The sequence below is a fragment of the Chiloscyllium plagiosum genome, unplaced genomic scaffold (genome assembly GCF_037043375.1).
Source record: "Chiloscyllium plagiosum isolate Xiang-an unplaced genomic scaffold, Cpla_swu_hap1 HiC_scaffold_12, whole genome shotgun sequence".
In the NCBI taxonomy this organism is placed as follows: Eukaryota; Metazoa; Chordata; class Chondrichthyes; order Orectolobiformes; family Hemiscylliidae; genus Chiloscyllium; species Chiloscyllium plagiosum.
The window spans coordinates 3,397,607-3,419,284 of NW_028270150.1; the positions used below are offsets into that span (position 1 = coordinate 3,397,607).

General features: G+C 46.8%; 1 protein-coding gene across 4 annotated transcripts in view; it reads right to left on the reverse strand.

The window, feature by feature from the left end:
- Window positions 1-21,678, reverse strand: part of LOC122555437 (1-acyl-sn-glycerol-3-phosphate acyltransferase gamma) — an 86,657-nt gene that overhangs the window by 19,213 nt on the left and 45,766 nt on the right. For all 4 annotated transcript variants that reach the window (XM_043701434.2, XM_043701437.2, XM_043701436.2 and 1 more), the window contains exons 2-7: window positions 10,932-11,156; window positions 9,204-9,373; window positions 8,854-9,015; window positions 7,596-7,749; window positions 6,527-6,629; window positions 4,019-4,094 (exon numbers count right to left, since the gene is read on the reverse strand). In XM_043701434.2, the coding sequence (XP_043557369.2) occupies window positions 4,019-4,094; window positions 6,527-6,629; window positions 7,596-7,749; window positions 8,854-9,015; window positions 9,204-9,373; window positions 10,932-11,109 (843 nt within the window). In that variant the 5' untranslated portion in view covers window positions 11,110-11,156. The remainder of the gene's footprint in view (window positions 1-4,018; window positions 4,095-6,526; window positions 6,630-7,595; window positions 7,750-8,853; window positions 9,016-9,203; window positions 9,374-10,931; window positions 11,157-21,678) is intronic.

Consider the following 21,678-nt stretch of genomic DNA (forward strand, 5'->3'; position numbering starts at 1 on the left):
CCCTATTCCCTTTTTTGAACAGGGGCACAACATTCGCCACTCTCCAGTCTCCTGGCACCACCCCCGTTGACAGTGAAGATGAAAAGATCATTGCCAACGGCTCTGCAATTTCCTCTCTTGCTTCCCACATAATCCTAGGATACATCCCGTCAGGCCCGGGGGACTTGTCTATCCTCAAGTTTTTCAAAATGCCCAACACATCTTCCTTCCTAACAAGTATCTCCTCTAGCTTACCAGTCTGTTTCATACTCTCCTCTTCAACAATACGGTCCCTTCTCATTTGTAAATACTGAAGAAAAGTACTCATTCAAGACCTCTCCTATCTCTTCTGACTCAATACACAGTCTCCCACTACTGTCCTTGATCGGACTTACCCCAGTTCTCGTCATTCTCATGTTTCTCACATACGCATAAAATGCCTTGGGGTTATCCATGATCCTATCTGCCAAAGATTTTTCATGCCCTCTCTTAGCTCTCCTAATCCCTTTCTTCAGCTCCCTTCTGGCTATCCTGTATCCCTCACGCTCTGTCTGAACCTTGTTTCCTCAACCTTATGTAAGCCTCCTTCTTCCTCTTTACAAGACATTTAACCTCCCTCGTCAACCAAGGTTCCCTCACACGACCATCTCTTTCCTGCCTGACAGGTACATACATATCAAGGACACGTCGTATCTGTTCCTTGAAAAAATTCCACATTTCAATGACATCCTTCCCTGACAGCCTATGCTCCCAACTTATGCTCCTCAGATCCTGTCTTACAGCATTGTATTTACCCTTCCCCCAATTGTAAAACCTACCCTGTTGCATGCACCTATCTCTCTCCATAACCAGGGTGAAAGTCACAGAATTGTGGTCACCATCACCAAAATGCTCACCCACTAACAAGCCCATCACGAGTCCCGGTTCGTTACCAAGTACCAAATCCAATATGGCCTCCCCTCTGGTCGGACAATCTACATACTGCGTTAGAAAAGCTTCCTGGACACACTGCACAAACACCGCCCCGTCCAATCTACTTGATCTAAAGAGCTTCCAATCAATATTTGGGAAGTTGAAATCGCCCATGACTACTACCCTGTGGCTTCTGCACCTTTCCAAAATCTGTTTCCCAATCTGTTTCTCCACATCTCTGCTGCTATTGGGGGGCCTTTGGTAAACACCCAACAAGGTGACTGCTCCTTTCCTATTTCTGACTTCAGTCCATACTACCTCCAAAGGCAGATCCCCCTCGAACTGCCTTTCTGCAGCCTTTATACCATTTCTAATTAGCAACGCCACACCCCCTCCATTTTTACCAACCTCCCTAATCTTACTGAAACATCTGTAACCAGGAACCTCCAATAACCATTCCTGTCCCTCTTCTATCCATGTTTCCGTGATGGCCACAACATCGTAGTCCCAGGTACCGATCCATGCCTTAAGTTCACCCACCTTATTTCTGATACTCCTTGCGTTGAAGTATACACACTTGAGCCCATTTCAGTGTCCGCAAGTATTCCCTGTCAGTGCTACCTTCTCCACAGCCTCCCTACATTCTTGGGCATCCTGACAAACAGCTAGCCTCCTTGCTGGACTACAAGTCCGGATCCCATCCCCCTGCCAAATTAGTTTAAACCCCCCCGAAGAGTGCTAGCAAACCTACCTCCCAGGATATTGGTGCCCTTCTGGTTCAGGTGCAACCCGTCCTGCTTGTACAGGTCCCACCTTCCCCAGAATGCAGTCCAATTGTCCAAATACCTGAAGCCCTCCCTCCTACACCATCCTTGCAGCCACATGTTCAACTGCACTCTCTCCCTATTCCTTGCCTCACTGTCACGTGGCACCGGCAACAACCCAGAGATGATGACTCTGTCCGTCCTAGCTTTTAGCTTCCAGCCTAACTCCCTGAGCTCCTGAATGGCCTCCCCACCCCTCTTTCTACTTATGTCGTTGGTGCCAATGTGCACCACGACTTCTGGCTGCATACCCTCCCCCTTAAGGATTCTGAAGAAACGGTCTGAGACGTCTCAGACCCTGGCACCCGGGAGGCAACAAATCATCCGAGAGTCTCGCCCATGTCCACAGAATCGCCTGTCCGTCCCTCTAACTAAAGAGTCTCCTATAACTAGCGCTCTCCTCCTCTCCCCCATTTCCCTTCTGAGCCTCAGAGCCGGACCTCGTGCCAGAGACCTGGTCACTGCAGCTTACCCCTGCTAGGCCGTCCCCCCCAACAGTATCCAAAGCGGTATACTTATTGTTTAGGGGAACGACCACAGGGGATCCCTGCATTCCCTGCTTCCTCCCCTTCCCACCTCTAACTGTTACCCAGCTACCTCTGTTCGCTGGCCTATGTCCCTGTAACTTCTATCTATCACCCTCTCAAATAATTCTCAGTTCATCCAACTCCAGCTCCAGTTCCCTAACGCGTTCTGTGAGGAGCAGGATCTGGCTGCACTTCCTGCAGATGAAGTCGGCAGGAGCATGGGTGGTCACCCCTACCTCAAACATCCTGCAGGAGGAACATTCCACTGCCTGCGCTGCCATAACTCTACACTTAGTCTCCAAAACAAGAACACTAAGTAGCTTACCTTTTTTTTTTAAGGTTAGAGAAGGAAGGAGGGTGGGAGACACTACACGTGTAGTGTCTCGGGTTCCTTCTCCACTCAAATAATAATCACTTACCTTCCCGACTGGCTTTCCCTTTTCTCAAGGATACTGTGTTCAGAGGGGTCGTAAACATCTTCCGGTTCCGATTAGACTGGTTTGGTTCAGAGATTAAACAGTATTGAGAGGCCTGTTGTTTATATGTAAACAGATGAGATTTCAGGCCAAAGTGGTCATGTTTGAGAGTGCCCTGCATAATGAAAGGGGAGTGATCAGCTCTCTAGCTGGGCAGTTCAGTCCAGAACCAGTTAGGAGTTCAGCTGTGTGGAAACAGGCTCTCGCTCTCTCTCCCCTACTGCCCTTCTAACTTCAACCTGTAAGCATTTATTCCATTTTTACTGTTTTTTTAAAGGGGTTTGCTTCTTGGGACTGTTGTGCATATTCGAAACAGCATAATTAAGCGTAGTTTGGATGGACTGAGTTCTTTGGGGTTCTTTATTCTGTTCTTTGTGTTTCATTGTGTAATTTTGTGAATAAATTTGTCTATTTTAAAACCTAGTAGTCAACCTTGCTAGCTTACTCTGGGTAATTTTCACTGTACTTACCAAAACAAATTGCAAAGTTATGGTCTGGGCTGCCTGCGTAAGAATGTATTAAGTGGTCTGGCCTTGTCCACAACGATATTAGAGTAGACAGGAAGGAACATTTCTCCTTGCGTGTAGGGATCAATGACCAAGGGAATACATTTCAACTAAGGGTCAGGACAGTTTGAAGGAATGAGAGAAAAACTGTTTTTGCCCAGAGGGCAGTGGGGAATCAGGAACTCATTGCATGTAAAGGAGGGAGAGGCAGAAACCCTCATAACATCGAAGTAGTATTTAGATGTGCAATTGTAATGCCAAAGCATACAACGCTATGGGCTAAATGCTGGGAAATGGAATTAAAAATAAATAAATACGTGGATGTTTTTGACTGCTCAGTGAGCCTGCTGTAGATCTCCATGACACTCTGGCAATAATTACGTACTCAGATAAGGAGCTGTACTAAGAATAAAGCTCTGGGAAATACACACTGAAGTTGAAAGGTGAGTGTCACTGCCTGGTTTAGACTCAGTGAGAGCAGTATTCACATCCAGCAGCAGCAGGTGGGACTGAAGTAAGCGGTATTCCAAAAAACAGTTGATACTTGTTGCTGTGCACTGACAGGACACAGTTCCAGCCCTATTCCTGACAAGGGGCATCAGACACCAGTTATCCAGTGACATTCATTCCACTTACTCATTATCTAATACAAACCAAACAACATTGAACACATACCAGTGAGCGTCAGTGTGCGTGGGTCCCATATCCCAGTGAGCAAAAGGACTGCAGCTGACATTTTGCCTTGGTTATACCTTATAACTGACATTTCACCCAAACCCTCGGGATGACATTACCTTTTCCTGGTACAGTCTATGGAGCCAAGCTGCGCATTCCTTCTCATCTTCTGGAATATCTTCTAGAGGGAACCTCCTATCAAACAAAGATGTCAGTCTGACAGTTGCCTAGAACTTGGCACTATATGTCCATGGTCGAAATAATTAAGTATGCAAACAAAATGTAATCTCAAACACACTTGTGCATACACCCATTCCTACTCACAAAGATGCTGAAACATTCATCCACACAAAGATAGACCCACCCCCAGCACCCACCCACACAGAGACACCCCAGCCCCCAACCACACAAAGATAGACCCACCCAGAGAGAGACGCCCCAGCCCCCACCCACACAAAGATAGACCCACCCAGAGAGAGACACCTCAGCCCCCACCCACACAAAGATAGACCCACCCACAGCCCTCACCCGCCCAGAGGCAGACACCCCCAGCCCCCACCCGCCCAGAGGCAGACACCTCCAGCCCCCACCCACACAGAAGCAGACACCTCCAGCCCCCACCCACACAGAAACAGACTATCCCCCAGCTCCCACCCACACAGCAGACATACCCCCAGCCCCAACCCACACAGAAGCAGACACACCTCCAGCCCCCACCCACACAGAGGCAGACACCTCCAGCCCCCACCCACACAGAGGCAGACCCCCCCTAGCCCCCACCCACAGGGACAGACTCTCACTGTGAACAGCTGGAACCCCAAGCACTGTTCTTTGTGGCAGTCACACCCTGCCAATGTGAGAATGACCCATTTACACCGACTGTTTTCTATCTCTTCACCAATCGTTAATCCATGACAGGACACTACCTCCTATCCCATAACGGTGAGGCCTCGGGGTGTTGCTGAACAAAGACAGGTGCACAGTTTTTTGAATGTGGAGTCACAAGTTGACAAGGTAGTGAAGAAGGTGTTTGACATGTTTGCTATTTTTGGTCAGTGCACTGGGATAGGGGTTGGGAGGTTATGTTGGGTCTGTACAAGACACTGGATAGGTCACTTATAGAATACTGCATTCAATTCTGGTCTCCCTGTTATAGAAACATGAAAAGGTTCAGAAAAGATTTATATGGATGTTGCCAGGGTTGGAGAATTTGAGCTACAGGGAGAAGTTGAATAGGCTGAGGCTGTTTTCCCTGGAGCGTCGGAGGCTGAGGGGTAAGCTTATAGAGGTTAATAAAATCATGAGGGGCATGGATAAGACAAATAGACAAGATCTTTTCCCTGGATAGGTGAGTCCAAAACTAGAGGGCACAGGCTTAAAGTGAGAGGGGAAATATTTAAAAGGAACCTGAGAGGTAACTTTTTCACACAGAGGATGGTGCATGCTTGGAATGAGCTACCAAAGAAAGTGGTGGAGGCTGGTACAATTACAGCATTTAAAGGCATGTGGATGGGTATATGAATAGGAAGGGATATGGGCTAAATACTGGCAAATGGGACTAGATCAGTTTAGGATATCTGGTCGGCAGGATCTCATCATCATAACCCAATTCTCCTTTTCCTTCTTGTCTGTCCTTCCTAAGTGTCACATATTATGGAATATTCAGTTCCCAATGCTGGTCACCATGCAGATATGTTTCTCTAATGGCAATCTGTTCTTTCCTGTGTATCTGGATGTCTGCCTTCAGACCATCGGCCTGTGCGCATCAAACAGAGTGCCCTTCCCTTGGTCTCTTTGATATCAGTCTCACTCAAGGCCTACCCAGCTCGCTATCTCTTGCCTTCCTGTCTCTCCGGCATCTTTCCAACCACCTGTTACCAACTTTCCTTCCTTCCAATTTCAATTAGCCCCTCAGGTTCCCATCCCCTGACAAACTCAATTAAACCCAGCCCAACAGCACAAGTAGATGTCCATTAAACCATCCCTTTCAGTTCTGGTAAAATGTATCCCTTGTTGAGGTTTTACTTGCTCTGGAACGGATCCTAATTCCTCAGGAACCTCTCCTTCCTAGACCAGCTCTCCAGCCACATGTTCAATCCAGCAGTTCTCCTCCCTCTTCTAGCAATATGCACCACAATCTCTGGCTAATCTCCCCCTCCCAGAATGACATCTCATAGCTGCTGTGTGACATCCTGCACCCTGGCACCATGGGTCTCTCACAGCACAGTGGCAGTGTCCCTAACTTTAAGCCAGGAGACTTGGGTTCAGGTCCCACCTGCTCCAGAGGTAACATCTCTGAATCAGGTTGCACAGAAAGTATTGATCACTCTGGAGTCACATTTAATGCTGCAGAAAAGCCTGTCTGATCACTCTGACTGTGAATCCTCTATCATTACTGCCCTCCCATTCCTCTCCATCTCCTGTGGTCCCAAGGGCTGGGCTCTGCTACACTTCTCACAGTCACCATCATTCTCACCAGTTTCCAAATCGGAATACCAATTAGCAAGCTCGACAGACTCTGGGGCCTCTTGCCTGCCTACCTGGCTCTCCCAGGCTGCCTGGTGAGTTTAGGGTTTGTGTGTCAGACTGACAGATATTTGTTTGATCACTTACCACTTGTTCCTTACCTGACACACATATCTGCATGGTACTGCTTGCCGTGCAGTATGCCCAAGAGTGTTGGGTTCTTGTTATCTCGGAAGTTTAACGTCACATCATACACAGCAGTAACTGAAATGGAAAGCAGCCAGATGATGTTGCAGCAATACATTTCACAGGGCTGGCTCACAGAGTACAGGCTGAAGCAGCTCGCAAACATGTCACTGGCCCTCATATTGGCCCCAAGTCTCATCAGTCTTCACAAGCTGACAGGGGCTTTACGGACTGCAGCGTTGAAGAGAGTTGCTGATGTGGCTGCTGTAATATGGGACTGCTTCAAGATAGCCAGAGCAAGTGGTGGAGGCTGGTACAATTATAACATTTAAAAACTATCTGAATGGGTAAATGAATGGGAAGGATTTAGAGGGATACAGGCCAGATGCTGGCAAATGGGACGAGATCAATTTTGTATATATGATTGGCATTGACAAGGTGGACTGAAGGGTCTGCTTCCACGCTGTACATCCATGACTCTGAAACACAAGCAGGTAGCCGCTCAGTGAGTTTTCACACCCGATGTCAAAAGTCTAAAATAAAAACAAGCCACAGTCACTGCATACACAGTAGAACCCAAATCTGAAACAGAACCAAATCCACTTCAACTTCAAACCAAGAGAGGTGCCTGACTTTCCCACAAGGAAGCTAACATAGGCTGTTTTCAGAGGCCAACCTTGTGACCAGTGTGAGAAGCTTGTGCCTGAGAGGGTGGATTTGAGGGACATTTCCTAATGGGATTGGAGGATTTGTTCCCTGGGATCTGTTCCAAGGTGTTAGGAGGCAAAACAAGGAACAGAAAGGAGTTAATTGCGCTGAAGGCGAGAGAGCAGGGTAGCAGAGGCTCAGAGGGGTCTCAAATCCAGCAACACAAATATAATAAAACAAAACCGCAAATGTTGGAGGTCAGAAACAAAAAAAAACTGTTGGAGAAACTCAGCAGGTCTGGCAAGATCTGTGGATAGAAAGCAGAGTTAATATTTTGAATCCAGATATACAAGAACGAATGTATTGAGAGGTCAGGGCGGAACACAGCCAACTCACCCGTTCCCCTGAGGTATTTAACAGTGGTGGTAAAACCTTTGGTCCTTGGTAACAGGTGATATTTCAGCTTCGGTAGACCCTTAGATTCAGCAACCTCCATACTAATACGATGTTTCTTCTCTGTAAAACGTGTGCCTTCACAGTATAACAGAAACTGAAATAGAGAGTGAGACAGATAAAAGGTCTTTTAACAACCAACCCAGAATCAAGGCATGGGACCTCATATGGAGGGGGGGGTCATGGTCCCGCACACACACACACACACATACACACACCCCGACCCTCACTGGGGGGACGGGCGTCCCGCACTCATTGACTGGGTACTGACCCACACACATTGACTTGCACTGGGTTACAGATGTACAAGATTAAGACAAATTGTAACTCTTCCCATTAGCTGACAGTACAAGGAGTCGGGCACAGAAATCACATATTTTGGGGGAAAGAGCTGCAGCAGGGACAATGAGGAGGAATGTTCTTACACAGCAAGTAGCAATGACCAAGAACTCATCCACAGGGTGTTGGTGGAAACAGAAATCAACAAATGATTTCAAAAGGAACAGAAACTGAAATTGCTGGAGAAACACAGCAGTTCTGAAGGAGGATCACCAGAGCAGCACGGTGGCTAGTGCAGCTGCCTTACAGCCCCAGGGACCGGATGACTGTCCGTGTGGAGTTTGCACATTCTCCCCATGTCTGAGAGTTTCCTCCAGATGCTCCGGTTTCCTCCCACAGTCCAAAGATGTGCAGGTTAGGTGGATTGGCCATGCTAAATTGCCCATAGTGTTCAGGGATGCGTAGGTTAGGTGCATTAGTCAGGGCTAAATATAGAGTAATAGGGTAGGGGAATGGGCCTAGATGGGTTATACTCTTTGGTGGGTCAGCGTAGACGTGTTGGATCAAATGATCTGTTTCCACGCTGTAGGGATTCTATGATTCTAAATCAGATATGAAATGTTAACTCTGCTTTCCCTCCACAGATGCTGCCAGATCTGCTGAGTTTCTCCGACAATTTCTGTTTCTTTTTCATATTTCCAGTATTAGCAGTTCTTTGTTTTATTTAAATGATATCAAAAGGAAACTGAAGGGAATAAATGTTGTCTTTGGGATAAGTGGAGGGGAATGGATTGACTGAATTGATCCAAGGAGAGTTGGCAGAGCTTGGCTGAGTTGGCTTCCTGTGCTGGAATGACTCTTAGAGAGGCTTGCACTTGCTCCCAGATATGCGTGCAGTTTTGGAACTGGGCAGTGTACTCACCCACATGTACTCTGGGTAGTCCTGCAATGCCTTCAGTCCATTTACAACCGTGTCTCTGTCCTCATCCCAACGACGTTTACAGAAAACAATCTCCAGGAAATACCACGTCCATCCGATCAGAGGTACATAAAGCAATTCCTTCTTCGCCAACACTTTGGAGCTCTGTAGGCATCAGGGCAGTGAATAAATCCACAGTAATAATGGAGTTACAGAAAACCAGCTTCACATCCTTCACCAGCCTCCCTCCCCCTTCAGCCCACTACTCCCCCCACCCCCACAATCTCAGTTCCCACAGGGTTTTCAACACAGACACTTAAAATACAAAAAGATAAAATGGGAATGTTACTGACCCCCAGAACGCCGTGTCTTTCACACATGGCCCAACCGCAGAGGAAGTCAATCTCAAAATTGTGATTTAAGATGACAATAACATGCTCCTTGCCAAATTGGTCCACCGTGGCCTGGTCAGTGAAAAGTGTACATTCCGTGCCAGACCACCATTCCAGCAGCAAGACCAGCTCTAGAGATACAGAGGGAAGATGGCCAGATTACCAACAGCAATAGCAGCTGAAACGGACAAAGACCTCAACTCATCAAGTTGGCCACAGGACAGCATGAGCACTAGAACACATTCCAAAAACCAGGCAAGAAAACACTCCGAGCACTATGTTAGGGAAAATGCAGAGAATGTTACATGTCCAACAGAAACCCCTCGGGCTAACTTAAAAACATCGCTCCAGCTCAATGGCCAAGCAAACCTTCCTCTACTATCAAATAGGAAGTAAAGGTGTCTCTACACTGTCACCGTCGAACACTCTCAGGACAGGGACAGCATGGGGTTAGATACAGAGTAAAGCTCCCTCTACACTGTCACCGTCAAACACTCTCAGGACAGGGACAGCATGGGGTTAGATACAGAGTAAAGCTCCCTCTACACTGTCACCGTCAAACACTCCCAGGACAGGGATAGCACGGGGTTAGATACAGAGTAAAGCTCTCTCTACACTGTCACCGTCAAACACTCTCAGGACAGGGACAGCATGGGGTTAGATACAGAGTAAAGCTCCCTCTACACTGTCACCGTCAAACACTCCCAGGACAGGGATAGCACGGGGTTAGATACAGAGTAAAGCTCCCTCTACACTGTCACCGTCAAACACTCTCAGGACAGGGACAGCACGGGGTTAGATACAGAGTAAAGCTCCCTCTACACTGTCACCGTCAAACACTCCCAGGACAGGGACAGCACGGGGTTAGATACAGAGTAAAGCTCCCTCTACACTGTCACCGTCAAACACTCTCAGGACAGGGACAGCATGGGGTTAGATACAGAGTAAAGCTCCCTCTACACTGTCACCATCAAACACTCCCAGGACAGGGACAGCATGGGGTTAGATACAGAGTACAGCTCCCTCTACACTGTCCCCCATCAAACATTCCCAGGACAGTGACAGTACGGGGCTAGATATAGAGTAAAGCTCCCTCTACACTGTCCCCCATCAAAACTCCCAGGACAGTGACAGCATGGGGTTAGATACAGAGTAAAGCTTCCTCTACACTGTTCCCCATCAAACACTCCCAGGACAGTGACAGTACGGGGCTAGATATAGAGTAAAGCTCCCTCTACACTGTCCCCCATCAAAACTCCCAGGACAGGGACAGCATGGGGTTAGATACAGAGTCAAACATTCCCAGGACAGGAACAGTACGGGGTAAGATACAGAGCAAAGCCCCCTCTACACTATCCCCACCAAATACTCCCATTCAGGGATGCATGGGGTTAGATAGAGTAAAAGCGCCCTCTACTCTTTTCAACTGAAAGTAATGGTGTCCCTATCAAACATTTGTTAGCCCTAAATGAGATCCACTCGGACAGTTTTCCTTATTGGCGAGCAGCCGGTTTGCATGGTGCCCTGTATGAATGCTATCGGTGTCAAGGCAAGAATTGAGTAAACTCTAATAACAGGCTTGCCGCAGTGGAGGATATCAGTCTGGGCTGACTTTCCACCCTGGTCAACAAATGGCATCTCCCATTCACAAACAGCTGAAGGTCAGGCAAGGCTGTGGGGAATACTCACGGCTCCACAGTGAGTACGCAAGCCGACAGTTGAGATGTCGATACAGTTGCTTGTTGATGGGCCAAATGGGGAGAGTGCAAAGTTGGATAAAGTTGATGCAGAAGCCACTGACAACGAACACGAATCCAAGTAAAAGGTGAACTATGAACTGAGTCTTCAGGTAAGCGATGAAACTCATGGTTTAATCAGAAACGTTTACAAGGCCCCTCACTCAGAATAACCGTCCTGTGAAAGAGGGAGAGAATACAGATCATCAATATAACTGTGACAGTGCAGTAATCTCCAGCACAGCTTCAGGCCATTCGGCCCACCAACTGGTCTCTTAAATCTCACCTCTAGTTATTTTGCCAATCACCACAAAACCACGCCCACTGGTTCACAATTCAACAGCAACGGTTTCAAGTGAGGAGAAGGTTTGAGAGCTGGTCACGTTGTTGGGGGCAAGGGTACACGCGTCTTCTGTGCTAACCAATTCTCAATCTATGTTCAAACATTACCCCCAATACCAGGAGCTTGCATACTAACCTTTTATGTCACACGTTATCGAATAGAGGCGAGGTTACTGAATATATTCTAGGCTGCATGAGAAGTTTGATGGACAAGGGAGTCCAGGATTATGAGGAGCAAGCAAAAATGTGGGGTCAAGACCACAATGCAACCAGTCACGATCTTTCAAACGGTAGAGGGGCTTGATAGGCCTAAAGGCCACTCTTTCTCTCATTTCTTTTATCCTTTCTGCTGACCAGAGTTACAAGCTAGAGCTATCACCCGAGAGACTGCAACCCTGGCTCTCAGTAGGCACTCTGATAAGGCACACAGCTAACTCCACATGTCCTGATGGGGCATCAGTTGCTCGAGCTGATTCTGAAACACTGTCAGCTAAACTGCTGTGTCTAACCAGGACAGCAACTCTTTCTTTTCCCAGGGCCAGAGATACTTTCTAGACTTGCACCTTCTGAAAAAATGCTGATATTTATCAAGCACTGTCCAAGAGATCTGGGCAACAGGTACTCAATACTGTAAATGACTCCTTCACATCAACTGTGAGCATCATGTTACAGCATTGTTTAATAGAGCCCGGTGTAGCACACAGAGAGAGAAGGGAACAGGCCATTCATTCTAATTGTAGTTTTAATATAATTATTGTGGAATTTTCTCAGCTGTTGCAGACTGCAAAGACTCTTTAGTTGGGATTCACTGAATTGTTTTGGCCCAGAAGCAGACTGTGTTTGTGCCAGTTGTCTATCTCTTCCCCACAGCCCGGCCTATTGTTCTTTCATCTTGAAATCCTTGTTGAACCTGCTGCCATCACAGAGGCGGTACATTTCAGATCCTAACCAGTCACTGCATAAAAAAAGTTTTCCTTATCCTACTATGGCTTCTTCTACTGATCCCGTTTCCATCTGGGACACAGCCAAAACATTTTCTGCCTACAGTCTCAGTCCGGACCACTCCTGCTGGGAACCAGAAGAGAATATTCGTAAACAGTGAGGTGGGAACTAGAGACTGTAAGGATCATGAAGTTTGCATTACCAAGGGGAAGAGTAGGTCGTGAACAGATGAACGCAAAAGAACCAGCAGTCTGAAGTACATATGCTTTAATACAAGGAGTATAGTGGGTAAGGCAGATGAACTCAGGGCTTGGATTGGTGCCTGGGAGTATGATGTTATTGCGATCACAGAGACTTGGTTGAAGGAAGGGCATGATTGGCAACTAAATGTTCCACGATATAGATGCTTCAGACAGGACAGGGAGGGAAGTAAAAAAGGGTGTTGGGGGGTGGGGGTGGAGTTGCATTGCTGGTCAGGGATAATATCACAGCTGCGCTAAAGGAGGACACTATGGAGGTAGTGAGGCATTATGGGTGGAGCTGAGAAATAAGAAGGGTGCAGTTACACTGTTGGGGCTGTATTACAGGCCTCCCAACAGCGAGCGTGAGGTAGAAGAACAAACAGGTAAACAGATTATGGAAAGATGTAGAGGCAACAGGGTAGTGGTGATGGGAGATTTTAATTATCCCAATATTGACTGGAATACACTTAGTGCCAGAGGTCTGGATGGGGCAGAATTTGTAAGGAGCATCCAGGAAAGTTTTCTAGAGGAGTTTGTCCATAGCCCGACGAGGGAAGGGGCCATACTGGACCTGGTACTGGGGAACGAGCCAGGCCAGGTGGTAGAAGTTTCGGTGGAGGATTTCTTTGGGAACAGTGACCACAATTCTGTAAGTTTTAGAATACTCTTCGACAAAGCTGAGAGTGGTCCTAAGGGAAGAGTAGTAAACTGGGCCAAGGTTAATTATATAAAAATTCGGCAGGAGCTGGGAATTTTGGGGAATTGGGGGCAGCTATTTGAAGGGAAGTCCACATTTGGTATGTGGGAGGCTTTCGAAGATAGGTTGAAGATAATGCAGGATAGGCATGTCCCATTGAAGGCAAAGGATAGGAAGGGCAGGATTCATGAACCTTGGATGACAGGAGAAATCGTGCAACTTGCCAAGAGGAAAAGGAAAGCGTACATAAGGTCCGGGCAGCTAGAACAGAACGGGCCATAGAGGAATATCAGAAGAGTAGGACCAATCTTAAACGAGGAATTAAGCAGGCTAAAAGGGGTCATGAAATAACTTGAGCAAGCAGAATTAGGGAGAATTCCAAGACCTTTTATTCATATAGAAGAAGCAAGAGGGTAACTAGAGAAAGGATATGTTCACTAAAGGATAAGAAAGGAAGGTTGTGCGTCAAACCTGAGAAAGTGGGTGAGATTCTCAATAATCACTTTGCATCAATCGATGAAGCAGACACGAGTGGCTGAATGATCTAAATCAAGAGTGTGTATGTTCACAAGCAAAATAACCATCACGAACGTACTCCCTCCTACAAGCATTGAGTATTGGTGATCAGTGTATAATTCTGCCTACTATAGTGACTTCACTATGACACGTGATTGATAATCCAAAATACTGGGTCACAACTGAAACAGAGGGTATATAAAAAAGGATTTGGAAATCAGTAAAAATAAAGTTGGGCAATGAACTGCAATGAATCAGTACTCCCCAGTAGGAAGTGAGAGAGATACGTTGTTTACATTGTACTGATGTGAAATTGCACAAGCCAATTCCTTAGTAAACCTGTCATGGGAGAGGGACCGAATACAAATTTGTCGCATTTGGACAGTCTTGACTAAACCAGTGTCCCGGAGCTCAAGGCTAACCACAAGTTTTAATTAGTGATCCCCCACCTGCAGTAACACATCCCACATTGCATCCTTAGGGTTTAAGTAAAGATCAAGAGAAAACAAACAAAAATGCCAGAGTGCATTAGTAAGCAACAGGAAGATTATTTCCTTAAATTGAAGAATTGTCACAGACATTTTCAGCGAATTGCTCCATAATGAGATATTGTACTGGATAATCAGCCACTATCAGCTGCACCACAACAAGGATTCATCACTCTTTCCGACTCAGTACTGGAGCTCATGACTTGGAGGGTATCATGGAGTGTTCAAGCTTCAGTCCAGAGAGGTCAGCACTGAATGGTAAACAGTTCAAGAGGATACCGTAAGGGAGTGCCACACTATCCAAAGGACACAGCTGAAGGAGTGCTGACCTTTGGGTGCTCAGACTTTTGGATTTTTACCCAATGCCTAGTCTGTCCTGTCAGGAGATTTACTTGGAGAAGAATTGGGGCACTGTCCCGACTGCACTAGATCAATATCTACACTACCACAAACATCACAAAAACAAAACACAAAACTTAGATTTTCAAATGGACATGCTGGTGATGGTCATGTGGTTTGGTGAAATTAGTGATGAACAAAGTTCAAGGCAGAGAAGTATGAGGTGAGATGTTTGCGGCATGGATACAGAGAGATTAGATTAGACTAGATTCCCTACAGTGAAACAGGCCCTTTGGTCCAACAAGTCCACACCGACCCGCCAAAGAGTAACCCACCCAGACCCATTTCCCTTTGGCTAATGTACCTAACATTGTGGGCAATTTAGCATGGCCAATTCACCTGACCTGCACGTATTTGGACTGTGGGACGAAACTGAAGCACCCGGAAGAAACCCACACAGACACGGGGAGAATGTGCAAACTCCATACAGACAGTCGCCCAAAGGTAGAATCGAACCCGGGTCCCACTGAGCCACCGTGCTGCCCCGTAGAGTATGAGAAAAGGTGCAACTATAAATGGGGTAGAACACAGCAAAATGGGTGCACATGGGCAAGTGTTATTAAAGGTAGCAGGACAGTGGAGAGCACAGTTAACAAAGCACAGAGTTCTGAGGATATAATAATAATGAATAAAGTATCAAAACAGGGTTATGTTAAGCCTGTATAAAATACGTTAAGCCTTAGCTGGAGTATTTTATACATTTCAGGAAGAATGGAAAAGGATTAGAGTGAGTGCAGAAGTGGTTTAAAAGAATGGTTCCACAGATAAGGAACTTCAGTTATCAGTACAGATTGGAGAAATTGGAATGTACTGTCTGAGAGTGTGGTGGAGGTAGGCTCACTCCAACAGTTAGGGTCTTTTGATTTGATTTACTGTTGTTACATGTACCTAAGTACAGTGAAAAGTTTTGTTTTGCCAGCAGTACAGTCAGATCATAAAGAACAAGGAAATACAGATCATAGGGTGCTTAGACAGGGCAAGACATACAAGGTTACACTGCACAGGAGGTGCACAAATGAAATCAATGTTAGATTTGAAGTTAAAGAGGTCCATTCAACAGTCAACAGCAGGGAAGAAGCTGTTCTCAAATCTGTTGGTGCGTGTGTTCAAGTTTCTGTATCTTCTGCCTGATGGAAGAGTTTGGAAGAGATTATAACCGGGGTGGGAGGAGTCTTTGATGATGTCGGCTGCCATTCACAACAATGGAGCCCATGGATGGGAGGTTGGCTGCCGTGACAGTCTGGGCTGTGCACACCACCTTCTGTAGTTCCTTATGGTCCTGGGTAGAGCAGTTGCTGTACCAGGCCGTTATGCACCCGGATAGAATGCTCTCTATGGTGCATCTGTAAAAGTTGGGGAGGGTCCTTATGGACATGCCGAATTTCCTAAGGCTCCTGAGGAAGAGGTGTGGTTGTGCCTTCTTCACTGTTGCATCTACATGGAAAATCCAGGCGGTATTGGTGGTGATCGTCACTCCTAGAAACTTGACACTGTTGACCCTCTCCACTTCAGCTCCATTGAGGTAGATAGGGACATGTCCTCCTTTCTTCCTGAAGTCAATGATTAGCTTTTTAGCTTTGCTGATACTGAGAGAGATTGTTATGTTGGCACCACATCACCAAGCACTCTGTCTCCTTCCTGTATTCTGACTCATCATTCTTTGACATCTAACCTACGGTGGTAATGTCATCAGCAAACTTGTAGGTGGTGTTCGTTTGGGATTTGGCTACACAGTCGTGGGTCTACAGAGAATTCAGTACATCCTCGCAGGGTGCCTGTGTTGACAATTATCGTGGAGGAGGTGCTGTTGTATATCTTCACTGATTGCAGTCAGTGGGTCAGGAAGCTGAGGATCCAGTTACAGAGGGCAGAGCCGAGCCCGAGGTAGCAGAGTTTTGAGTTTGATCTGGAAGGGATATGATATTGAAGACAGAGCTGTAGTTGATGAGTAGGAGCCTGATGTAGGTGTCTTTAGTATCCAGATGCTCCAGGGATAAATGCAGGGCCACGGAAATTGCATCTACTGTGGATCTGTTATGTTGGTCGGCAAACTGCAGGGGATTGAGACAGGCTGGGAGGCTGCAGTTGATGTGGGCCATGACCAGCCTCTCAAAGCACTTCATGATCATAGAGGTCAGAGTCACTGGGGGTAGTCATTGAAGCACATTGCATGTGCTTTCTTTGGTACTGGGATGATGGTGGTCTTCTTGAAGTAGGTGGGGACTTCAGATTGTAGCAAGGAGAGGTTGAAGATCTCAGCAAAAACTCCCACAGCTGGTCAGCACAGGATCTAACTGCACAGCCAGGGGACTCCGGCTGGGTCTGGAATGTACTGCTAGAGTGTAGGGGGAGCCAGGCCTACTTAAGGATTTCAAGAAGAAATGGATCATTATCCAAAGAGGAAAAATGCACAGGGCTCAGGAGGAGGTGAGATGGTTTTCAGAGAGCAAGCACAGAGAGAACTATGGAGAAACTCCACCTGAGCAGTGACCAGTCTGAGAATGTGAAATTAAGCCAGAAAACTTTAAAATTGTTGAAAATTTAACTGTCCATTTTCAATACCTCAATATCACAACTCTATTTGTGGGATTATACTGTCTGCAATGTGACCACTGCACTTCCAGCACCAAAAAAGCAACCACTCTTCAAAAAGCAGTCTTAGTCACAACTATGTTTAGGATATCCTGAGTCCATGTAAGGGAGATAGGAAATGCAAGTTCCTTCTAGCTTGACTTGCACAGAATCTATTGAGAACATTATCAGAAATACTGTATTCATGAGCCACTTCCCCTCACTGCCAACATTTCACAGTCAGAGAGACTCTAAGGCTACTGCTCTGCTGCTGACAATGTCCTTAATCTCAAGTTCTCAGCATTCCTCACCATTCACCTGACCAGCCCAGAACCCATTCCCATTTCCAAGCACGGACAATAGACAATAGGTGCAGGAGTAGGCCATTCTGTCCTTCGAGCCTGCACCACCATTCAATATGATCATGGCTGATCATCCTTAATCAGTATCCTGTTCCTGCCTTATCTCCATAACCCTTGATTCCTCTATCCTTGAGAGCTCTATCCAACTCTTTCTTAAATGAATCCAGAGAGTGGGCCTCCATTGCCCTCTGGGGCAGAGCATTCCACACAGCCACCACTCTCTGGGTGAAGAAGTTTCTCCCGAGTTCTGTCCTAAATGGTCCACCCCGTATTTTTAAGCTGTGTCCTCTGGTTCGGCACTCACCCATCAGTGGAAACATGTTTCCTGCCTTCAGAATGTCCAATCCTTTACTAATCTTATATGTTGTTGTGGTTCTGTTCGCCGAGCTGGGAATTTGTCTTGCAAACGTTTCGTCCCCTGTCTAGGTGACATCCTCAGTGCCTGGGAGCCCCCTGTGAAGCGCTTCTGTGGTGTTTCCTCCGGCATTTATAGTGGCCTGTCCCTGCCGCTTCCGGTTGTCAGTTTCAGCTGTCCGCTGTAGTGGCCGGTATATGGGGTCGAGGTCAGTGTGTTTGTTGATAGAGTCTGTGGATGAGTACCATGCCTCTAGGAATTCCCTGGCTGTTCTCTGTTTGGCTTGTCCTATAATGGTAGTGTTGTCCCAGTCGAATTCATGTTGCTTGTCGTCTGCGTGTGTGGTTACAAAGGATAGCTGGTCGTGGCGTTTCGTGGCTAGTTGGTGTTCATGGATACGGATCGTTAGCTGTCTTCCTGTTTGTCCTATGTAGTGTTTTGTGCAGTCCTTGCATGGGATTTTGTACACTACATTGGTTTTGCTCATGTTGGGTATCGGGTCCTTCGTCCTGGTGAGTTGTTGTCTGAGGGTGGCTGTTGGTTTGTGTGCTGTTATAAGTCCTAGTGGTCGCAGTAGTCTGGCTGTCAGTTCGGAAATGCTCCTGATGTATGGTAGTGTGGCTAGTCCTTTGGGTTGCGGCATGTCCTCGTTCCGTTGTCTTTCCCTTAAGCATCTGTTGATGAAGTTGCGGGGGTATCAGTTTTTGGCGAATACCTTGTATAGGTGTTCCTCTTCCTCTTTTTGCAGTTCTGGTGTGCTGCAGTGTGTTGTGGCTCTTTTGAACAGTGTCTTGATGCAACTTCGTTTGTGTGTGTTGGGGTGGTTGCTTTCATAGTTCAGGACTTGGTCTGTGTGTGTGGCATTCCTGTGTACCTTAGTAGTGAATTCTCCGTTCGGTGTTCTCTGTACTATCACGTCTAGGAATGGGAGTTGGTTATCCTTTTCTTCCTCTCGAGTGAATCGGATTCCTGGGAGTGTGGCGTTGATGATCCGGTGTGTTTTCTCTATTTCTGTGTTTTTAATGATTACAAAGGTGTCATCCACATATCTGACCCAGAGTTTGGATTGAATTTGCGGTAGGACTGTTTGTTCTAACCTTTGCATAACTGCTTCTGCTATGAGTCCAGGGATGGGTGAGCCCATGGGTGTTCCGTTGATTTGTTCGTATATCTGGTTGTTGAATGTGAAGTGTGTTGTGAGGCACAGGTCCAGTAGTTTAAGTATGCCGTCTTTGTTGATAGGTTCACTGTCCAGTTGTCTGTTCTGTATGTCCAGCAGGTTGGCTATTGTTTCTCTGGCTAGGGTTTGGTCGATAGAGGTGAACAGTGCCATTACATCGAATGAGACCATAGTTTCTTCCTTGTCTATGTGTATATTTCTGATGATGTCCAAGAATTCCTGTGTTGATTGTATAGATTGTCTGGATCCGCTGATCAGGTGTTTCAGTTTCTGCTGTAGTTCTTTAGCTAGTTTGTGTGATGGCGTTCCTGGTAGTGATACTATGGGTCTGAGTGGGATGTCTGGTTTGTGTACTTTAGGTAATCCATAGAATCTGGTGGTGTTGTTGCTTTCAGGTTTCATTCTTTGTCGGTCAGACCTGGTTATCTGTCCGTTTTTTTGTAGATTCCTCAGTGTGTTGTTTATCCTATTGGTGAGCTGTGGGGTGGGGTCAAACTCCCTCTTTTGGTAGGTGTTGGTATCTGCAAGTAGTTGTTGTGCTTTTTGGGTGTACTCTGCTTTGTCCAGGATGACCGTCATTCTGCCTTTGTCTGCTGGTAGTATGATTATGTTCTTATCGTTTCTTAGTGATTTTAGTGCTTCCCTCTCCTTGGTGTTGAGGTTATGTGTTTTGTCTTTTCCTTGTTATCAGAGGTATGATACTTTGTCTCACTGTTTGTTGTGTCTCTTCCGTCACTCTATTGTTCCTGAGCGTGCATTCTAGTGCTGCTAGGAAGTCTACTGTCATGGCGTCCCTGTGGTTGTAGTTGAGTCCCTTGGCCAGTATTGTTCTTTCTGTGTCTGTGAGCTGTCTGTGGGAGAGGTTTTTAACCCAGGTGTGTGTTGTGGTGTCCTCTCTGTTGTGTGTTAGTTTGGCCATTTTTTCTTTTAGTGCTGTATTTTTGCGGTGTGTTGTCCTGTTCTGTCCTGTGGTGACGGCCTGTTCTATGGTCCAGGTCCATTCACGATTGGTGGTTTTTGAAATTAACGAATTTTGGCGCACAATTTCTTGTCTGTATTTGTGAAGTCTGTTGTGAGCGTCTGTAATCATTACCTGGATCATCCTGAATCCGTTCTGTCAGGCTGTGTCCCTGGCCTGTGGGTTGTTGACTGGTGGTCTGTATCTGACACATTGTGGAAGGATTTGATTCTTTCGGCATTCATGCAGGAACCGGAGTTGTTCGTATGTGGCTCTTAGTCGGTTAGCGCAGGATTCCCATTTCCTGGCTTGTCTTAGCGTCTCTCGCCCGTAGGTGTTCAAAGTTTGGGAGAAGATTTGTAGCTCGGGTGCTCGTTGTTGTGGTTCTGTTCGCCGAGCTGGGAATTTGTCTTGCAAACGTTTCGTCCCCTGTCTAGGTGACATCCTCAGTGCTTGGGAGCCTCCTGTGAAGCGCTTCTGTGGTGTTTCCTCCGGCATTTATAGTGGCCTGTCCCTGCCGCTTCTGGTTGTCAGTTTCAGCTGTCCGCTGCAGTGGCCGGTATATTGGGTCCAGGTCGATGTATTTGTTGATAGAGTCTGTGGATGAGTGCCATGCCTCTAGGAATTCCCTGGCTGTTCTCTGTTTGGCTTGTCCTATAATGGTAGTGTTGTCCCAGTCGAATTCATGTTGCTTATCATCTGCGTGTGTGGCTACAAAGGATAGCTGGTCGTGGCGTTTCGTGGCTAGTTGGTGTTCATGGATACGGATCGTTAGCTGTCTTCCTATTTGTCCTATGTAGTGTTTTGTGCAGTCCTTGCATGGGATTTTGTACACTACATTAGTTTTGCTCATGTTGGGTATCGGGTCCTTCGTTCTGGTGGGTTGTTGTCTGAAGGTGGCTGTTGGCTTGTGTGCTGTTTTGAGTCCTAGTGGTCGCAGTAGTCTGGCTGTCAGTTCGGAAATACTCCTGATGTATGGTAGTGTGGCTAGTCCTTTGGGTTGCGGCATGTCCTCGTTCCGTTGTCTCTCCCTTAGGCATCTGTTGATGAAATGGCGGGGGTATCCGTTTTTGGCGAATACCTTGTATAGGTGTTCCTCTTCCTCTTTTTGCAGTTCTGGTGTGCTGTAGTGTGTTGTGGCCCTTTTGAATAGTGTCTACCATTACCATTATAGGCAAGCCAAACAGAGAACAGCCTAGAGGCATGGCACTCATCCACAGACTATCAACAAACACATCGACCTGGACCCAATACAGCTGGCCACTACAGCGGACAGCTGAAACTGACAACCGGAAGCGGCAGGGACAGGCCACTATAAACACCGGAGGAAACACCACAGAAGCACTTCACAGGAGGCTCCCAAGCACTGAGGACGTCGCCTAGACAGGGGACGAAACGTTTGCAAGACAAATTCCCAGCTCGGCGAACAGAACCACAACAACGAGCACCCGAGCTACAAATCTTCTCCCAAACTTTGAATCTTCTATGTCTCAATCAGACCCCCTCTCAGTCTTCTAAACTCAAAGGTATATAAGCCCAGTCGCTTCAGTCTTTCCGCATAAGGTAATCCCGCCATTCCAGGAATTGACCTCGTGAACCTACGCTGCACTCCCTCAATAGCCAGAATGTCTTTCCTCAAATTTGGAGA